The sequence below is a fragment of the Hyaena hyaena genome, unplaced genomic scaffold (assembly GCF_003009895.1).
Source record: "Hyaena hyaena isolate Hyena2069 unplaced genomic scaffold, ASM300989v1 scaffold_521, whole genome shotgun sequence".
Taxonomy (NCBI): Eukaryota; Metazoa; Chordata; class Mammalia; order Carnivora; family Hyaenidae; genus Hyaena; species Hyaena hyaena.
The window spans coordinates 1,167,255-1,182,838 of NW_024081153.1; the positions used below are offsets into that span (position 1 = coordinate 1,167,255).

Below are 15,584 nucleotides of genomic sequence, written 5' to 3' on the forward strand. Positions count from 1 at the left end.
TTCTGCAATGTTTTGCCATTTTCACAAACTTTCTGAAGACATTTTTAATGGATGTGAATTCCATCATGTGGATGCACATTTTATAAGCCTTTCTTCTTGCTTTTCCAAATTCTGTTAAATTATGCAATTTTCTGGAGGAAAAATTTTCTTTCCTTTTCTATATTCTAGTTGTCAGTGAAAAATATGTCCAATTGACTGAGGTTTATAACTTGTAGAGTGCTACTAGTGATATTCCTATATTTATTAATTTATCAGTTCACTATTCGTTTAATAAACATTTTGAAAACCAACCAAATGCCAGGCAGAACTTAAGGACACTCAGAAAGTTGACCATCTAGTGGAAGAGGTAAGAAGTAATTACAATGCAGTATGATGAGTCCTGTGATAGAGGAAGATATAGGATCCTGTAGGAGCTAAGAACAAGGACATCTGTCTTAATTTGAGGTATGGAGGTGGGCAGAAATCTTACAGGTCTTATAAGAGGAGGTGAAACTTAAGCTGAGTCTTAGGGACTCAAGATAATAAGGTAGTCAAAAAGTGAGAGTGAGCAGGAAGACCTTCCAGGTGAAGGAAATAGCACATAAAAGGCATAAAGTATCAGATAGCATGTCCAATTAGGAAGCTTTCATATTAATATTAAAAATGGCTCCAGTATATGGTGCATGGGAAGGAGTGGCAAGAGCATAAGCTAAGAAAGAGGGCAGATGTAAATTCTCGACGGGCCTTGAATATCATTCTCAAGGCTGAGAGTGTAAACATTAACATGGCAAAGTTCCTTGAGGAATGTGTTTGTAGCTCTAATTTTCTTTGGTACATCAGCAATTCTTAATAGCTCTTACTCTTTAAGCTCCTGATCTATATATATCCAGCTCCCTAGTTGGCCTCTCTAGAATATATCTAGAATGTAAGCTCCATGAGAGGAAGTATGTCCCTACTTTTGTCCTAAGCTGTATCTACATTACCTTGAACAGTGCCTAGCAATAATTTATTGAATAATTAACTAAATGTTTGATAGAGAATCATGTATCTCTCAGAAGCATCTCAAACTACATATAAATCAAATTTGTGATCTTCATCCTCTAACCAGATCCTTTCTGATGTTCCGTATTTCAATCATTGTCACTATTTATTTAGTTTCACAAGCCAGGAACATGGGTATATCTTTGGCATATCTGTTTTTATTGCCTTTCATAGTCATCTAATCACCAAGACATTGAAGTTTTGACACATTTCCTTATATGACTGTTTCTCTCCCTCTTCACTGTTCCAGGTTATTATCATCTCTTTCCTAGTCCTGTACAATCCTAGGAAACTCTAATCATGTACTCTGGTCCTTTTTAGTCATTCTTTGTGCTGCTCTTAGAGTCAAACAAATCCACAGAAATCAGATTTTGATATTCCTGTTTGAAATCAGTTGTTCTTAGGGTGAAGAACAACATTCGTAGCATGGTCTACAAGGCTCTGTATGTTCTAGCCCATATCAAACCTTTGGCTGTTACATCTCAAGTGCCTTTTCTGGACTATCCATGCTCTAGTCATATTGGCTTTTAAATTTTTCCAATGGAACATGCTTTCTCTTGACTCTATAATTAGTAGCTTTTAGTACATATTGTAAAATGGGTCATCTATTGTTAGAGAAATAAATGTATCAGTACTTTTGAGGAAATATTTATAACCCATTAAGGGCACTTTCCTGTGTGGCACTGTTTTCTTGAAAAGTAAACTTCTGTAAGTTATTGTAAATAAACACAAGCATTTTAAAGTATAATTTGTTCCTCTGAGATTGTATCACACATCTCACCTTTCCCTCAAGTCAGTTATAAGACAAGTACTTACAAGCTACATTTATTCTTATTTGAAAGTAAGAAAACATTTTCTGTTATGAATTTCAGCTATTTTTTTTAAATGCTGCAGTATTGAGATAGGAAGGAAATGTAGGAAATGTCTTAAAAAACAAAAAAAACCAATTAGGTTTTATATGAAAGTAATGACTTAATCAGTTTAAGTCAAAGCCTCCATTCTGAAGATAGTTGTCATTTCTTTTTTTTTAATTAAAAAAATTTTAACATTTTTATTTATTATTGAGAGACACAGAGATAGAGCATGAGCATGGGAGGGGCAGAGAGAGGGGGAGACACAGAATCTGAAGCAGGTTCCAGGCTCTGGGCTGCCAGCACAGAGCCCATTGTGGGGCTTGAACTCACAATCCCTCAGATCATTACCTGAGCCGAAGTCAGACGCTTAACCGACTGAGCCACCCAGGAGCCCTGGTTGTCATTTCTTATAAGATTTAAAACCACCTTCCTATAATAACAAATAAAACAAGTTGAAAAGCTTCACAATTACTAAAGCTGAGTTGTTTTACTAAGCTAATTTATTCTTAATTGTGAGCACCTGGTGGAAATTATTGTTTAGTTTTGTATGATAATTTTTATTGTATATTTGGTATTGAATGTTTTTGTAATTAAAATATTTATAAGAGAATATTGTATTCTGTTATGTAAAATGAGAAATCGGTTTGCTTATTTGTAGTTCAAGTTGTATTTAATCACTTAAGTAACTAGCAGGTATTGTACCATATAATATATATTCATTACTGATTTTTCTTTAATTATTTTTCCTTTTTAGTCAAAAGATTAAACTTTACAGAAGAATGCAATCAAGTGATGGCTTTTCCTTTAGAATTTGAATATGGAGGCCACAGGAACAGATGAAGTTGACAAGCTAAAAACTAAATTTATATCTGCTTGGAACAACATGAAATATAGTAAGTATCATGATTTAAAAATTATATAAATCCAAAGAAATATTTGAAGATGTATATCATCTGCCCTATAAATTCACTGACAATTGCTTGAGGTTTTCTTTGAATGAAATATTTATGCAAGGAATCTAAATAAGAATATATTCTGAAGAAAGAGCCAAAAATCATCATAAACATTGCCTAGAAACTTAGGCATACCGTGTGGTCCTTTTTTCTTTAAACATTCAGAAGCAAAAAGAATTTATTTAGGTGATGATAATACCTCAGTTTTTCAGACTCAGTTTCAGGCAACCGTATGTATAAACCAAGAAGCAAGCAAAACAGACCTTTGAACACACCAAGCAGATAATTTTCACACACCAATACCTATGAATTTCTTTTAGACCCTGATGTTTAACCTAGTTATTCTTGGTTTGCGAACAAATCCATTAAGGATCATACGGTGGTTTTAAAGCCCACCTTGGACTAGGAACAAATTGGAGATGAAGAAGTTTTCAAAGATGGAGAAATACTCAGCAGAACCAGTTTCAACGGAAAGAAGTTTATATCCATAAAATAGGAATGATAACCCACAAACCGCGAGATCATGACCCAAGCGAAAGTCGGACGCTTAACCGACTAAGCCACCCAGGTGCCCCAGGTTATATTTGTCACTGGGAAGGAAGTCAGCATCCCTCGCAGGTATATTTTGTTAATAACGGTATCCCTGGGGGGCACCTGGGTGGCTGAGTCAGTTGAGCGTCCCAACTTCGGCTCAGGTCATGATCTCACGGTTCGTGAGTTCGAGCCCTGCGTCGGGCTCTGTGCTGACTGCCAGCTCAGAGCCTGGAGCCTGTTTCGGAGTCTGTGTCTCCCTCTCTCTCTGACCCTCCCCTGCTCACGCTGTCTCTCTCTTTCCTAGAAATAAATAAAAATATTAAAAAAAAAATAGGAATGATAACATTTAGAAAAATCCCTTTATAATGCAAATTCAGGTAAAACACAATGGACTTTTGGCCATTTGGAAAGCATGGCCAGCTAGAGGCCATGTTAGATAGTTACAACTTGATAATAAGACATTGTATTTGAAAACTATGAGCATTGACTTTTTAAAATTTGATATATAATATACTAAAAAAATCATCCTTTTTATGATTCAGTGGTTTTCAGCATATTTACAAGATTGTACAACCATCATCACTAGCTACTTCCAGAACATTTTTATCACCCCAAAATGCAACCCTGTACCTATTAGCACCTACTCCCTATTCCTCCCCACCTCTTCTCCAGCCCTGGCCACCACCAGTCTAGCTACTGTCTCTATGGATTTGACTGTTCTGGACATTTCATATAAATGGAATTATGCAACTTGTGGTCTTTTGTGTCTGACTCCTTTCACTTAGCGTAATGTTTTCAAAATTCATCCATATTGTAGCATATATGTATCAATACTTCATTCCTTTATATGACTGAGTAATATTTCATTGTATGGCCATACCACATTTTCTTTACCCATTTATTAGTTTATCGACATTTGGGTTGTTTTTGAATTTTTGGCTAATATGAATAGTGCTGCTATGAACACTGTGTACAAGTTTTTGTGTGAACATATGTGTTCAGTTCTCTTGTGTATACACCTAAGAGTAGAATGGCTGGATAATACATTAACTCTAATTTTAACTTTTTGAAAAACTACCAAGCTATTTTCTAAAGTAGCTACACCATTTTACATTCCTATCAGCAATCTTTGAGGGTTTGAATTTCTCCACATCCTCACCAGCACTTTTTGTTGTCCATCATTTTTATTGGAGCTATTCCAGTGGGTATGAAGTATCTCAATGAGCTTGATTTGCATTTCCTTGATGAATAATGATATTAACCAACTTTCTATATACTTACTGACTTTTTGTATATATTCTTTGGAGAAATATCTATTCATATCCTTTGTGTATTTTTTAACTTGGTTATTTGTCTTTTTATTATGAGTTGTAAGAGTTCTTTATATATTCTAGATAGAAATCTCTTAGCAAATATATGATTTACAAATACTTTCTCCCATTTTGGGGTTGTCTTTTCACTTTCTGATAGTGTCCACTCAAGCACAAAACTTTCAAATTTTGATGAAATCCAGTTTATTTATTTTTTCTTTGGTTGTTTGTGCTTTTAATATCCTATTTAAGAAGCTGTTGCACAAATCAAGATCATGAAGATTTATATCTCTGTTTTTTAAGAGTTTTATTTTTTTAATTAAAGAAACCTTTTTTTATTTTAGAAAAAGTGCGGGGAAGCTAGCGTGAGTTGGGGAGAGGGGCAGAGGAAGAGAGAGAATCTTTTTTTTTTCTTAAATAGTTTATTGTCAAGTTGGTTTCCGTATAACACCCAGTGCTCATCCCAACAAGTGCCCTCCTCCATGCCCATCACCCACCTTCCCCTCTCCCCCACCCCCTTCAACCCTCAGTTTGTTCTCAGCATTTAAGTGGAGAAAGAGAGAATCTTAAGCTCCGCACTAAGTGTGGAGCCTGATGAGGGATCCTCGGATCTTATGACCCTGGGATCATGACCTGAAACCACAGTCAAGAGTCAGACGCTTAACTGACTGAGCCACCCAGGAATCCCAAGAATTTTATTATTTTAGCTCTTATATTTAGGTCTTTGATCCATTTTGAGTTAATTTTTGCATGTGATGTGAGGTAGAAGTCCAACTTCATTTTTGTATGTAGTTGTCCCAGCACCATTTTTTGAAAAGACTATTCTTTCTCCATTGAATGGTCTTGATACCCTTGTCTAAATCAGTTGACCATAGATGTTCAGGTTTATTTCTGGACTTCCAATTCAATTCCATTTATGTATACATCCATCCATGTGCCAGTACCACACTCTCTTGATTACTTTAGCTTTTTGTAAAATTACAAAATTGGAAAGTGTGATTCCTTCAACTCTGTTCTTCTTTTCCAAGATTATTTTGGCTCTTCTGGATGAATTTTTGATAATCTTATCAATTCTTTGTGCAAGAAATTCAGTTGGGATTTTGATAGAGATTTCAGTGAATTTGTAGATCACTTGGAGAGTATTGCCATCTTAACAGAGTATTGTCATATTAAATCTTCCAATCCATGGACATGGGATATGTTTCCTTACATTTAAGTTTATAATTTTTTTCAATCATGTTTTGTGGTTTTCTACTTAATAAAGCTTGTACTTTTTTTGGTTAAGTTATTCTTAATTATTTTATTCTTTTTGATGCTATTTTAAAGTGAATTGTTTTCTTTCTTCAAGTTTGATTGTTGCTAGTATATAGAAATACAGGTGCTTTTTGTAATTTGATCCTGTGTCTTGTAAGTGTGATGTTCTACTTTATTAGCTCTAATAGTTTTTTGTGGATCGCTTGGATTTTCTGTATGTATCATGTCACCTGAAATAGAGGCTTAGGTTCTTTTTAAGACATTTAATTTGGTGAATAGGTTATGTAATGAAGATTTCATTTGTAAGGTGAAAATTTTCATACAGGCACTAGATAACCTGTTTTTATTTTATTGTTTTTTAAATACAAATCACTTTTATTTTTAAATACTTTTGAGAGAGAGAGAGCGAGCAAGGGAGGGGCAGAGGGAGAGGGAGACAGAGAATCCAAAGCAGGCTCTGCATGCTGTCGGTGTAGAGCCTGATGTGGGGCTTGAATTCATCAATCATGAACTTATGACCTAAGCCGAAGTCTGAAGCTTGAAAGGACCAAGCCACTCAGGTGCCCCTAGAATAACCTATTTTAGCAGTATCCTAGGAATTGTTACTTAAACTATTATTTACATATGTGTTGTTTTTCTCATCTAGATATTTAAGTGGCCATCGTAAAATTATGGTAATTTCTAATCTCTGAAGAACAGATGGTTTAAGGTGACTAAGTGTTCTAGATAGCTTCAAGTTAGGGACTAGTATTTTTACTTGATTTTTATTGGTTGAAAATCACTCTAAAATGTTTTCTGTATTCTCCTTGCTTAAAGTTTGTCTGGTATGGGTCGTGTAGGAAGGACTAACATTATTGAGCACTTACTAGCATTTAAAAAAAATTTTTTTAATGTTTATTTATTTTTGAGAGAGAGAGCCAGATAGACCATGAGTGGGGGAGGGGCAGAGAGAGAGGGAAACACAAAGTCTGAAGCAGCCTCCAGGCTCAGCCTTCAGCACAGAGCCCAATGCAGGGCTTGAACCCATGAACAGCAAGATCATGACCTGAGCTGAAGTTGGAGGCCTAACGCACTGAGCCACCCAGGAGTAGATAATTTTTGTACCTTATTTAAATCTCATATCTTTCTGAGATAAAAATATTTCTGAGATTTTTTTTTTTTAAATATTTTTATTTATTTCTAGGAGAGAGACAGAGAGACAGCGTGAGCAGGGGAGGGTCAGAGAAAGAGGGAGTCACAGACTGAAACAGGCTCCAGGCTCTGAGCTGGCAGTCAGCACATAGCCCGACGCGGGGCTCGAACCCACGAACCATGAGATCATGACCTAAGCGAAAGTCGGACGCTTAACTGACTAAGCCACCCAGGCGCCCCTCTGAGATTTTTTTTATTTAGAAAACTGAGATTAACATATTTGTGGTCACATATCCAGGTAATAAGTCATGAAACTGGTATTTAAACCCAGCCTCCCTTGCTCCCCAGTCTTGCTCTTCTCTCTTGCTCTTCTCTGAATACAGTGAACATAATTTGGGATTATTTTTGTCAATGTCAATATTAAGAAATGATGAATATGAAACTAGAAGTGGCATAGCACTTAAGATTTAAAAGACTCTGGACCTTACTTTCTGGAAAAACTGCTTACTTTTTGCTTTTTTCTCCCCTACCTCCTTTTATTGCATCACTTTATGATGTGTGTGAACCTGACTTCCTTTTTAAAAGTGGTAATATGTAAACCATCCTTCTTCTGGATGTTTCAGATCCTTCGGGAAATAATTATCATCTGCTATTTCTACATTCTTTGGCTTGTTTGGATCTTTTCTTTTTTTAATTTTTAATGTTTTTTTTTTTAAATTTCTGAGAGAGAGAGACCATGTTAGCAGGGGAGGGTCAGAGAGAGAGGGACACAGAATCTGAAGCAGGCTCCAGGCTCAGAGCTAGCTGTCAGCACAGAGCCCGACGCGGGGCTTGAACCCACAAACTGAGAACATGACCTGAGCTGAAGTTGGACGCTTAACCGACTGAGCCACCCAGGTGCCCCAGAATATACTCTTGAGTATGAAAAATTCTGATGCAGAAGAATTCTGATGCATATATATTTTTCAATATGTATAAGAAGAACTTATAATCACACTTCTTATTCATGGCTCCTTCCTGTGCCCCAGGCTCTGTTATCTGAAGTCTCTACAGATTTTACATCCTTCATTTTTCCGTCTCTGTTTCCCACAGCGTCCTGGTTCAGCATCAACAAGCTAGGGCAGAGACAGTGGCATATCTCTTACACTACTTTTATAAAGATAAAATGAAAATTGGTCAACTAAAACCAAATAATCAAAAGAAAAAAAAAGAATATTCTATAGACTAGTCCTTTGTCATACTGGTCTAATTCGGCTTTGACATGCCTGTGGAAAAAGAGAGGGAAATGACTGGGCCTTATGAGAAGTCTGGAGCCTTTTTATGTACCTAGCATCATGGAGAATTAAAAGAAGTCAGTCTGTTATGGGGGTTAGGTCCTGCCAGGATTTGCACAGGAAGTGTAAGAGTGAGAGAGTATGCACCATTTGAGTAATGGTTGAGCTTTAAAAGCACCGTAAATCTGTGCTCAAGTAAAATGTGGATCCTTGCAATGCCCCAGGCTCTTAAGAAATCAGATTCACAACTTCTCTTTTCTTGAGGAAGTATTGGTGAATGGTAAGAGGGGGTAGGCAGAGGCTAGAGCATAGGGAGAAAGAGAAGTTCCTCCTTGAAGATTGTTTCCTTTTATTTGAAGTTGTTTTTGTGAAGTTGTTAAAATTTGCTTTAGAAGTACTGCCTTTGGAGGGGGAGGGGTTATTACTATTTGGGGATTAGAATCATTCTGGTACACGGTACTAATAATTCTCAGAGATAATGTTTGTAAAGTGCCTCGCCTAGTTCCTAGTATACAATAGGATCAGTCAATACCATTTTCCCCCCTGGAGTTCAGAGAAGAGCATCAGAGCCAGGTGAGAAAAAAAATGGCTTAGAAGTATATACATGAGGGTATGGAGCCTGCTTAAGATTCTCTTCTCTTCCTCCCTTTGCTCCTCCCTGGCTCACGCTTGCTCTCTCTCAAAAAAAAAAAAACAAAACAAAAAAACCATGCAGGAGCTATAAGAAGTAGATAGGCTGATATTGGGGAGGACATTTTTGTCATGGGATAGTATAAACTGAACAGCAAAGCCCACTTTGAGTACAGGTGAAAAGTAGTGGAAAAGATGACTGTAAAGGTAATTTGTATCATATTTTGGAATGTCTGTAGTATCACTGAGAAGCTCATAATAAGTCTGTTAAGTAATGGGTCACTGAGGATGGTTTTTGAGCAGAAGAGTTACCTGTTCAAAGCTGAGCCACAGGGAGATTAATTTGGCAGTGACATGTGGCCTATGCTAGAGTGAGGAAAAACTGATGACACAGAAACCATTTTGGAGAGTAGTGCAGTAACCCAAGTAGAACTTAATGTAAACCTGATTCATGTATTTATTTGCCATTCTTTCTTTCCAGCAAATTCAAATACTTTCATCTTCTTTATGATGAGCACCTATTTCTATTTGTTTTTTTTTTTTTTTATGTTTATTTGTATTATAGTACTTTGGGGAGCACTTTCATAAAAAGTCACTTATTTTACATTTTCTAAAACCTTTTCAATATAAATGGCAGCTAGTTTACTTAAGAGTAGACCTAAGTCTGTTGACTGACTCCCAATTTCAGATTCTTTCTGTTTATATGCTCTTGCATGTTACGAGCTGCTTTTAAGTCTGCCCTTAGCAGTCAGGAATTTCATATACTTAGGAATACTCAGGAATATAATGGGCAAGTGATTTTTCTTAGGAAATTGAGAACTATTAACGGCATCATAAAAAACCAAGAGGATAGACACAGTTTCATAGGAAGAAAACGGGAGGAATTGGAGTTTTCAGCTACAGCTGGGAATTGAGGATTTGGAGGTAGAAAACTGAGATGGGGCTCTCTGAAAGCTTTATTCACTATTTTCAGATATCCTCAGGCAGGTGAAATGGAGTTATAACATTTACCTAGGAAACTTCAGGGATCCACATTTATCACAAGCAGTAGTGTATTGTGTTATCTTTTCCCTAAATTACCTCATTGGAATACTCAATTACTTTAAATATTTTAATTATCTAAGATGGAAGGTAATACAGGAAATTGGTAACATTTGTTACATATGGGAAAAAGAGGTTAATGTCAGAGAAATTAGTGGAATTTGTACTGTCTTTTTTACAGTAACATTTATTTTTAAAAAATATTTATTTTTGTGAGAGAGAGCACGTGCACAGAAGTGGGGGAGGGGCAGAGAGAGAGAGGAGTAAAGAGGATCCCAAGTGGCCTCTGCGCTGACAGCAGTGAGCCAGAAGCAGGGCTCGAACTCACGAACTGCAAGGTCGTGACCTGAGCTGAAGTCAGACATTCAACTGACTAAGCCACCTAAGCACCCCTGTACTGTTATTTATTTATTTATTTGGTAATTTTTAATTTTTACTTGAGAGAGAGAAAGAGATAGAGTGTGTGCATGGGAGAGGGGCAGAGGGAGAAAGAGAATCCTAGGCAGGCTTGATCCTACAACCCTGAGATCACGACCTGAGTCAAAGTCAAGAGTTGGATGCTCAACCAACTAAGCCACTGAGGCGTCTATAGAATTTGTACCTTTTAAGTTTTATACCATAAGAACATTGTGGGGGGGTAAAAAAGAACATTGTGACCTGTTTGAGAATAAAATAAAATTAAGTTCTTTTCTTTCTCATGCTCTTCACATGGATGGAATGTATTTAAAATACTTAACTGTGTTTGAAGGTACCATAAATGACCTGTATTTTCAGTTCACTGTCCACATATTTTGCTATTCTTGTAAAAAATACATGTTCATAGTTGAGAAATGATGATCTGAAATTAAATAAAAAGAAAATGTTGCTACACTTTTAGTCTGAAATCCTTTAATTGTAAAACAATTTTCCTCTTTTCTTGTTTAGGTTGGGTGCTGAAAACAAAGACATATTTTAGTAGAAATTCCCCTGTATTGTTGCTTGGAAAATGTTACCATTTTAAATATGAAGGTAAGTGCTAAATTTGTAACCCATTTAGTATTTGTATTCATTCATTGTATAAAAGTTTTCATTGTTTTATTTTCAGATTAATTTACTTTTAGCATAGTTTTTTTGTTTTTTACTTCTACTTTTTTATTGTGGTAAAATAATAACAGAATTTACCTTCTTAGTTTTAAGAAATTTATATATTTTGAGAGAGAGAGAGGAAGAGTTCTGGAGATAAATGTTGGTAATTTTATTAGCACAACACTGTGAATGTATTTAAAACCACTGAACTGTACACTTAAAAATTATTAAGTGTGCATGAGCGTGCACAAGAACAGGAAAGGGCAGAGGGAGAGGGAGAGAGAATCCCAAGTAGGCTCTGTGCTGTCAGCATGGAGCCTGATGTCAGCGTGGAGCTGGATCCCATGAACTGTGAGATCATGACCTGAGCTGAAATCAAGAGTGGGATGCTTAACCAACTGAGCCACCCAGGTGCCCTGTACTGTCTTAATAAAAAAAAATTTTAATATTTCTCTTTGAGAGAGCGAGCACACACATGCATGCGTGCAAGTGGGGGAGGGGCAAAGGGAGGGAGACACAGACTCCAAGCCAGGCTCTGGGCTCCGAGCTGTCAGCACAGAACCCAATACAGGGCTCACGAGATCCTGACCCGATCCATGAACCACGAGATCATGACCTGAGCTGAAGTCGGAGGCCTAACCGACTAAGCCACCCAGTGCCCCAACTTTTTTTCTCAATGTTTTATTTATTTTTGACAGCAAGTGGGGAAGGGCAGAGAGAGAAGAGAGACAGAGGATCCTGTGGAGGTTCTGCACTGTCAGCACAGAGCCTAATGTGGGGCTTGAACTCATGAATTGTGAGATCATGACCTGAGCTGAAATCAAGGGTCAGACCCTTAACTAATTGAGCCACTCAGGTACCTCAACCATCATTCTACTTTTTATGCCTCTGTTTTGGCATATTTCTTTTAAGAGCCTGCATTTTATGTAACACGTTTGGTTTTCTAGTGAGCTCTTTGAGGATGAGAATTATGACCCCTTTTGTTATATCCTTCACAGTTTTGGATTTATAGTTTGAGTGTTAATTAAATATTATTTGAATTGATCATAATATTCTTTATCAAGTTCTCTGATAACTTTAAAGTATATGCTAATATGAATGGACATTTTTCCAAAGAAGACATCCAGATGGCTAACAGACACATGAAAAGATGCTCAATTATCACTCATCATCAGGGAAATACAAATTAAAACTACAGTGTGATATACCACCTCACACTTGAAAGAATAGCTAAAATTAACAACTCAGGAAACCACAGATGTTGAGGATGCATAGAAAGAGGAAACACTTTTGCACTGTTGGTGGGAATGCAAACTGGTGCAGCCACTCTAGAAAACATCATGGAGGTTCCTCAGAAAATTAAAAATAGAGCTACCCTATGACCCAGCAATTGTACTACTAGGTATTTACCCAAGGATATAAAAATGCTGACTCGAAGGGGCACATGCACCCCAATGTTTATAGCAGCACTATTAACAATAGCCAAAGTATGGAAAGAGCCCAAACGTCCATCAACTGAAGAATGGATAAAGAAGACGGTATATATACACAGAGAATGAAATCTTGCCATTTGCAACAACATTGATGGAGCTAGAGTGCATTATGCTAAGTGAAATAAGTCAGTCAGAGAAAGAGAAATACCATGTGAATTCACTCATACATGGAATTTAAGAAACACAACTGATGAACATAAGGGAAGAGAAGGAAAAATAAGATAAAAACAGAGAGGGAAGCAAACCATAAGAGCCTCTTAAATACAGAGAACAAACTGAGGGTTACTGGAGGAGAAGTGGGTGAGGGAATGGGCAAATGGGTGATAGGCATTAAGGAGGGCACTTGCTGGGATGAGCAATGTGTGTTATATATAAATGATGCATCACTGGATTCTACTCCTGAACCAATCCTGCATTGTATGCTAACTGAAAAAGATTGAGAAAAGAAAGTATATGCTAGTAATTTAAAGTATCACCTTACTTAACCTAAAAATGGTAGATTTTCTGATTCTTTTTTTTTTTTAAGTTTATTTATTTTGAGAGAGTGTGAGCATGATTGGGGGGGGCGGGTGGCGGTGGCACTGTGCAGAGCGTGAAAAGAGAGAGAATCCCAAGCAGACTCCACTCTGTCAGTGCAAAGCCAGATATGGGACTCCATCCCACAAACTGTGAGATCATGACCTGAGCTGAAGTCAAGAATTAGAGGCTTAATGGACTGTGCCACCCAGGCACCCCAGATTTTCTAATTCTTTTTTTTTTTAATGCTTATTCATTTTTGATAGAGACACACACAGAATGCCAGTGGGGGAGGAGCAGAGAGAGAGGGAGATACAGAACTGAAGCAGGCTCCAGGCTCTGAGTTGTCAGCACAGAGCCTGATGTGGGGCTCGAATCCATGAATTATAGATCATGATCTGAGCTGAAGTCAGATGCTTAACCGACTGAGTCACCCAGATGCCCCTAGATTTTCCAATTCTATTTTTTTTACGTTTTTCTTTTTTTTTTTTTTTATTTTTTTTTTTTTTTTTTTTTAATGTTTTATTTATTTATTTCTAGGAGAGAGAGAGAGACAGCATGAACAGGGCAGGGTCAGAGAGAGAGGGAGTGACAGACTCTGAAACAGGCTCCAGGCTCTGAGCTGGCAGTCAGCACAGAGCCTGACGCGGGGCTCGAACCCACGAACCGCGAGATCGTGACTTGAGCAAAAGTCGGACGCTTAACCGACTAAGCCACCCGGGCGCCCCTAGATTTTCCAATTCTTAAGGATGTTCCAATTTCTGAAATTACGGACTTTATTTAATGTTTTTGAGTTTCCACATATGCCCATCCTTTAAATAATTATGTATTTTCTTTTAATAATTTATGTCACTTAATGAATGCCTTCCTTGTATCAGGCATCGTGCTAAGCTCTTTGTCTTTAATTCTCACAGGAAGCCTACAAGGTTGATTCAAGTACCTTATGAGTATGAAAACAGGAGCTTAGAGAAGTTAAATAATTTGTCCAATGTCACACAGGTATTAAATGGCATAGCTGTGGGGCGCCTGGGTGGCTCAGTCAGTTAAATGTCCAACTTCGGCTCAGGTCATGATCATGTGGTTCATGAGTTTGAGCCCCATATCAGGCTCTGTGCTGACAGCTTGGAGCTTGAAGCCTAGTTCACATTCCCTCTCTCTCTGCTCCTCTCCGGCTTGCACTAGGTTGTCTCTGTCTCTCTCAAAAATAAATAAACATTAAAAAAATTTTTAAGAATGGCATAGCTGTAATTTAAACCAAGACTATGTCTCACTTTAATCCTGGCGCTTTTTTTCCCTACTATTTGTCTTTTCTTGGTTTTGTGTGTATGAGTGTGTGTGTGTGTGTGTGAGAGAGAGAGAGAGAGAAGGAGAGAATGTGTGTGAAACTATGTCACTATCAAGGCTTTTATTTTCAGTTGACCTATTTTGGCATCTAATTTGTCAGTAATTTTCTGAAGCCTTGTAAATGTCTTGTAATAATAACAGCTAACATTTATTGAGTATAGTGCCAGGTAGTATTTTAAGTAATTCACATGTTTAACTCATTGAGGCCTCACAGCATTCTTTAAATTTTTTTTTTTTAATGTTTATTTATTTTTGAGAGTGAGACAGAGTTTGAGCAGGCAAGGGGTGGAGAGAGACACATACACACACACACACGGAATCTGGAGCAGGCTCCGGGCTCCAGGCTGTCAGCACAGAGCCCAGTGTGGGGCTCAAACTCATGAACTGTTCGATCATGACCTGTGCTGAAGTCAGACGTTTAACCGACTGAGCCACCCAGGCGCCCCTGAGTCCTCATAGCATTCTTGAAGGATGAGTAGGAAGGTGATGGATAAAGAAGGGATGTGTTTTAGATCAATAGAATGGCATGAAATTTTAGAAAGTATATTTAACAAACAGCGAGATACCCAGTACAGATATGGAAAGAATTCTGGAAAAGATCAAACTATGGAGGAGCTTCTTGAATGCTGTGCTAAAGAGTTATGTCATTTGTTTATAGGCAGAAGAAAGTATGGGCTTTGGAGTCAGACATAAGCGCTTTTGAATTTTGGCTCTTTTTACTAATTAGTTGTTTCTTTAGGCAAATTATTTAATCTTCCTAAGTATTAATGATAATGGTTTCATAAGGGCTTAGTGATGTGGCTGTTAAGCATCCTAAATGGTATTATTATTCATGATATAATAAATTGGAGAAAAAGTTATTAGAATTTTTAAAAATTTAATTTAGCTTTTCAAAGTAATCTCCACATTCACTGTGGGGCTAAACTCATGACCCCAGGGTCAAGAGTCACATGCTATACTGAATAAGCCAGCCAGGCACCCTGTTTTAGAATTTCTTTTTAAGGATAGCATTGTATACTTTTTTGGATGAAATACTTTGAACAGAACCTTGTAGTGGGCTCTTGGGCGTCCTCAACTCAAGAGACAAAAAGTAAATGATAATAAGAGATCAGAATAAGAGAAATAGAAGACTACAGTTGACCCCTGAACAATGGGTTTGAACTTT

General features: G+C 37.2%; 1 protein-coding gene across 6 annotated transcripts in view; it reads left to right on the forward strand.

The window, feature by feature from the left end:
• Positions 1–15,584, forward strand: part of ATG4C (autophagy related 4C cysteine peptidase) — a 94,111-nt gene that overhangs the window by 22,048 nt on the left and 56,479 nt on the right. For all 6 annotated transcript variants that reach the window (XM_039255299.1, XM_039255295.1, XM_039255294.1 and 3 more), the window contains 2 exons: positions 2,629–2,767; positions 10,926–11,009. In XM_039255299.1, the coding sequence (XP_039111230.1) occupies positions 2,692–2,767; positions 10,926–11,009 (160 nt within the window). In that variant the 5' untranslated portion in view covers positions 2,629–2,691. The remainder of the gene's footprint in view (positions 1–2,628; positions 2,768–10,925; positions 11,010–15,584) is intronic.